General features: G+C 46.3%; 2 protein-coding genes across 4 annotated transcripts; both read left to right on the forward strand.

The window, feature by feature from the left end:
* The first annotated feature begins 2,242 nt into the window (after positions 1–2,242).
* On the forward strand, positions 2,243–4,004 carry LOC147900926 (uncharacterized). 3 transcript variants are annotated; one of them, XM_087376343.1, is made up of 4 exons: positions 2,243–3,097; positions 3,200–3,294; positions 3,599–3,670; positions 3,787–4,004. In XM_087376343.1, the coding sequence occupies exons 1-2, from the start codon at positions 2,320–2,322 to the stop codon at positions 3,235–3,237; spliced, it is 816 nt and encodes a 271-aa protein (XP_087232469.1). In that variant the 5' UTR covers positions 2,243–2,319; the 3' UTR covers positions 3,238–3,294; positions 3,599–3,670; positions 3,787–4,004. The 3 variants fall into 3 exon arrangements, with proteins under 3 accessions (XP_087232469.1, XP_087232468.1, XP_087232467.1); XM_087376342.1 differs by having other exon boundaries at positions 2,243–3,294; positions 3,584–3,670; XM_087376341.1 differs by having other exon boundaries at positions 2,243–3,294.
* Positions 4,005–4,090: 86 nt separating this feature from the next.
* LOC147900927 (uncharacterized) lies at positions 4,091–5,207 on the forward strand. The gene has a single exon (XM_087376399.1). It carries the CDS (start codon positions 4,091–4,093, stop codon positions 5,006–5,008), a length of 918 nt encoding a protein of 305 aa, XP_087232525.1. The 3' UTR covers positions 5,009–5,207.
* Positions 5,208–5,570: the final 363 nt, after the last annotated feature.

Raw genomic sequence — 5,570 nt, forward strand, 5'->3', positions numbered from 1 at the left:
TTACACCTTGAAATTTGGGTAACACATGAAAAAGTTGCATTAATTTCAAAGGAGATGGGTTTTCATATTTTAGTGTATTTTTTGTTTTACACCCCCTCATCCAAAAGACCCCCCCCCTTGGGCCTCACATATTATGAAAAATATGTACAAATCTTAAAATCTTACATATTTTTCAAGGTACATACCTTATATTTTGTGGGAGGGGAGACATGAAATTTGCATTATTTTCCCTTGCATATTTGAAAATTTTAAAGGAAATCCATGCATATTATATATGGACCTTAATTGTCGTGAACAACAATCTATTGACTAATAAGTATTGTATTTTGCATGAATATTCAAACAAGGGGTCACTGGACGGGCCCGATAGCACTACCCCTTACCAAAATATGAGACTTTGGCCACCAAGGTTTCATTAAGGAGGATGTTGGTGGTGTTCACATCTGGATGAATGGAGACGATGGCAACATAGAGATGATTTGGTATTGTATGCTAAGGTAAAGAGATAATGTGCCCAGTTGCTAAGGTAGAGAGTGTGTAACTTGATTTCAAAGGGCTCCCAAAATAGCATGTTTCTCTATGCTAGAGCTCTTGCTAACAAATAATTTTAATTATAGTCTATTGGGACAAAATCACTCTATAGTGTATTGGGACAAAATCACTCTTTGAGAAGCAATAACAAAGGATAATATTTAGCAATTGTGAAAATAGATTATCTTAGAGTTTTAGTACATAGCACAACTAAGGACCACAAGGAGGACAATTTGTGTCTCTCTCCTCTTCTTCTTTCATTCAACATGGTGTCAAAGGTATGTAAGATAACAAGGTGTTCTCAGAAGATTAGCCATGGTTGCTCCTATTGTTTCGAAACCATGGTTCCTTTTGTTGTTTCGCAAAACATAGAAGGCATCCCAGTCATTAAGTAAAGCTTTCGTTACATTGATTGACTCTTGTTATAGCTTTCGGCTACTTCTTACTGAAAGTGTTACAGTTGTTTGAGGGTTAACTGTTGCGAAAATCTTCAATCATTGACGGAAGTGTTACAGCTGTGGTATGCTCAGGTGGAGCCGGTAAGGAAACTGGGGATGCGTCCATTTTCGTTGAGAGGGAATGCCTCCATTTTCCTTGAACAAGTACCATGATGCGCCCACCATGGTTGAATTTTCGTGCATCTTAACGTGGTTGAATCGCTCGCCTTCTTTCAGAACGCTGAATCTCTCCCTTTTTTCTATGAAAACCCTTCTTGAAGGGTAACATGGCCTTCGAAGGGCCACAAAAGGCTTCAAATTTGAGGCGTTGCTGCTGCTGCTCCATGGTCCTTTGCAAATGCGCGTTGGAGGACTTGGAGCCTTGGCGAAACCAGCAGCTGCGCAATATTTTATTGGCGAAATCAGCAGCTGCGCACGGCGAGGGCGACGGTGCGAGGGGTCCTGGCGGTGGTCGAGGGGTAGGCAAGTGAAGGACTGCGTCTTTGTGGGGGCCTGTGGGGTTGGAGGGAGAGCTGCTTTGCTGGACTGAACATCCACAGCCGCAGCCATAGCACCTCGTGGGAGATGGGCTGCCTAGACTCTTTCGATTCTTGCACCCCGCCCACAGACTGGCGCCTCCTTTCAGCTGCCCTCAAATCTTTCTTCGTGGTGATCGGCACGCATCTGCTGGCTGGAGAAGTCGATACGACGCTAGACGATGCCACGCTTGTCACTAAATTGTTTTGGTTGCTGCGATACTTCAACCCCGTCAACCTTTTGTGGCGCTATTACTCCATCCTGGCCTACAGAATCGTTTGCAAGAACTGGGGTGAGAGACAAATCGCCGCCGTAAATTATGAAGGGTAGCAGGTGAAGGACTGCGTCTTTGTGGCGGCCTGTGGGGTTGGAGGGAGAGCTGCTTTGCTGGACTGAACATCCACAGCCGCAGCCATACCACCTCGTGGGAGATGGGCGGCCTGGACTCTTTCGATTCTTGCACCCCGCCCACAGACTGGCGCCTCCTTTCAGCTGCCCTCAAATCTTTCTTCGTGGTGATCGGCACGCATCTGCTGGCTGGAGAAGTCGATACGACGCTAGACGATGCCACGCTTGTCACTAAATTGTTTTGGTTGCTGCGATACTTCAACCCCGTCAACCTTTTGTGGCGCTATTACTCCATCCTGGCCTACAGAATCGTTTGCAAGAACTGGGGTGAGAGACAAATCGCCGCCGTAAATTATGAAGGGTAGCAGGTGAAGGACTGCGTCTTTGTGGGGGCCTGTGGGGTTGGAGGGAGAGCTGCTTTGCTGGACTGAACATCCACAGCCGCAGCCATACCACCTCGTGGGAGATGGGCGGCCTGGACTCTTTCGATTCTTGCACCCCGCCCACAGACTGGCGCCTCCTTTCAGCTGCACTCAAATCTTTCTTCGTGGTGATCGGCACGCATCTGCTGGCTGGAGAAGTCGATACGACGCTAGACGATGCCACGCTTGTCACTAAATTGTTTTGGTTGCTGCGATACTTCAACCCCGTCAACCTTTTGTGGCGCTATTACTCCATCCTGGCCTACAGAATCGTTCGCAAGAACTGGGGTGAGAGACAAATCGCCGCCGTAAATTATGAAGGGTATCCACTCGAACTGCCCATCCCTTACATCGTGACCGAGAATATTGACGACTACCAAGTCCGGAGGCTTGAGGGCTCTGGAGTTCTTAGCTCGCAAGGATTGCTGACCCTCGCTGCTGGTTTCCAAGGAGTTCTTGCAGTGCATTTCGCAATCTCACCTGTAGGCGCCACATTCCTACCCAACCTTTGCGCACCTTTTGCAATCCTCGGATTTGTCAGAGTGATGGTTTCTCCCTGGATTGCAACCAAAGTGTACGTGGAACCATATTCATATCCTTGCAAAGTGGGAGAGTCGGACTACAAATCCAACAGATACGCGACATGCGCATGGATCGGTGTTATGGGAGCTATAGTCCTTCTGTCGTTCTACCCATTCATTGGTTATCCCAATTTTAACTTACCAAAGGCACTGTTGAGTCTCTACGTCGAGGTTTTCTATCAGTTTTTAACCGTCTCGGGTTTCCTATTTCACGCAGTTCTGCTATCATACGGAGCAAGAGGTTGGGCTAACAGAATTGTCATGTTCGATAATTGGGTCTACAAGCTTCATACTCTTGTGTTTATGGGTCTCCTAACATTGCTTCTCCTTCTCGGAATCACAGATTTTGTGTGGAATGAGTACTATCGAGACTGTCCATAACTGCTTTACAACATGGAGAAGATTGACAACCTTGAATCCGCGAGTTGAAGTCTAGTAGTACGTCTTGTGCTATCCTTTCTAGAGGGAACTTTTGGCCCTCATTAAGCCACGTGTCACAACTATGAACATTGATCTTCATAGAATTTTAACAGCTATGAATGTATTCGTTACTGCTTTTTATCATCACTTGGGGTTTCGTTTATGTTTGGGATCAGAAGCTTGTTTCACATGGTTCCTTTTGTCGTTTCGCAAAACATAGAAGGCATCCCAATCGTTAGGTAAGCTTTCGTTACATTGATTGACTCTTGTTATAGCTTTCGGCTACTTCTTACTGAAAGTGTTACAGCTGTGGTATGCTCAGGTGGAGCCGGTAAGGAAACTGGGGATGCGTCCATTTTCGTTGAGAGGGAATGCCTCCATTTTCCTTGATCAGGTACCATGATGCGCCCACAATGGTTGAATTTTCGTGCATCTTAACGTGGTTGAATAGCTCGCCTTCTTTCAGAACGCTGAATCTCTCCCTTTTTTGTATGAAAACCCTTCTTGAAGGGTAACATGGCCTTCGAAGGGCCACAAAAGGCTTCAAATTTGAGGAGTTGCTGCTGCTGCTCCATGGTCCTTTGCAAATGCGCGCTGGAGGCCCTGGAGCCTTGGCGAAACCAGCAGCTGCGCAATATTTTCTTGGCAAAATCAGCAGCTGCGCACGGCGAGGGCGACGGTGCGAGGGGTCCTGGTGGTGGTCGAGGGGTAGGCAAGTGAAGGACTGCGTCTTTATGGGGGCCTGTGGGGTTGGAGGGAGAGCTGCTTTGCTGGACTGAACATCCACAGCCGCAGCCATAGCACCTCGTGGGAGATGGGCTGCCTAGACTCTTTCGATTCTTGCACCCCGCCCACAGACTGGCATCTCCTTTCAGCTGCCCTCAAATCTTTCTTCGTGGTGATCGGCACGCATCTGCTGGCTGGAGAAGTCGATACGACGCTAGACGATGCCACGCTTGTCACTAAATTGTTTTGGTTGCTGCGATACTTCAACCCCGTCAACCTTTTGTGGCGCTATTACTCCATCCTGGCCTACAGAATCGTTTGCAAGAACTGGGGTAAGAGACAAATCGCCGCCGTAAATTATGAAGGGTATCCACTCGAATTGCCCATCCCTTACATCGTGACCGAGAATATTGACGACTACCAAGTCCGGAGGCTTGAGGGCTCTGGAGTTCTTAGCTCGCAAGGATTGCTGACCCTCGCTGCTGGTTTCCAAGGAGTTCTTGCAGTGCATTTCGCAATCTCACCTGTAGCCACCACATTCCTACCCAACCTTTGCGCACCTTTTGCAATCCTCGGATTTGTCAGAGTGATGGTTTCTCCCTGGATTGCAACCAAAGTGTACGTGGAACCATATTCATATCCTTGCAAAGTGGGAGAGTCGGACTACAAATCCAACAGATACGCGACATGCGCATGGATCGGTGTTATGGGAGCTATAGTCCTTCTGTCGTTCTACCCATTCATTGGTTATCCCAATTTTAACTTACCAAAGGCACTGTTGAGTCTCTACGTCGAGGTTTTCTATCAGTTTTTAACCGTCTCGGGTTTCCTATTTCACGCAGTTCTGCTATCATACGGAGCAAGAGGTTGGGCTAACAGAATTGTCATGTTCGATAATTGGGTCTACAAGCTTCATACTCTTGTGTTTATGGGTCTCCTAACATTGCTTCTCCTTCTCGGAATCACAGATTTTGTGTGGAATGAGTACTATCGAGACTGTCCATAACCGCTTTACAACATGGAGAAGATTGACAACCTTGAATCCGCGAGTTGAAGTCTAGTAGTACGTCTTGTGCTATCCTTCTAGAGGGAACTTTTGGCCCTCATTAAGCCACGTGTTACAACTATGAACATTGATCTTCATACAATTTTAACAGCTATGGCTTTTTATCATCACTTGGGGTTTCGTTTATGTTTGGGATCAGAAGCTTGTTTCACATGGTTCCTTTTGTTGTTTGGCAAAACATAGAAGGCATCCCAATCGTTAAGTAAAGCTTTCGTTACATTGATTGACTCTTGTTATAGCTTTCGGCTACTTCTTAATGAAAGTGTTACAGTTGTTTGATGGTTGACTGAAGCGAAAATCTTCAATCATTGACTAAAGCTTGTACTTCTTAACGGAAGTGTTGCAGTTGTTTGATTTGCATTATGGCAAAAATCTTTGAGCTGCAGCTTTTGCTACAGTTTTCGGCTACTTCCTAACGAGTGTTATAGTTTTTCAATCATTGACTCAACCCTTATGGCCAAATTTTGTCAAAATTCTTCCTAACGGAAGTGTTGTGATACTT

This window comes from Dipteris shenzhenensis, chromosome 6 (genome assembly GCF_047967505.1).
Source record: "Dipteris shenzhenensis isolate YYH24624 ecotype China chromosome 6, Dip_SZ_1.0, whole genome shotgun sequence".
In the NCBI taxonomy this organism is placed as follows: domain Eukaryota; kingdom Viridiplantae; phylum Streptophyta; class Polypodiopsida; order Gleicheniales; family Dipteridaceae; genus Dipteris; species Dipteris shenzhenensis.

What these genes read in the sequence shown, in the direction of transcription:
- LOC147900927 (XM_087376399.1), top strand. Translation starts at nt 4,091, where the DNA reads ATGGGCTGCCTAGACTCTTTCGATTCTTGCACCCCGCCCACAGACTGG.
- LOC147900926 (XM_087376342.1), top strand. Translation starts at nt 2,320, where the DNA reads ATGGGCGGCCTGGACTCTTTCGATTCTTGCACCCCGCCCACAGACTGG.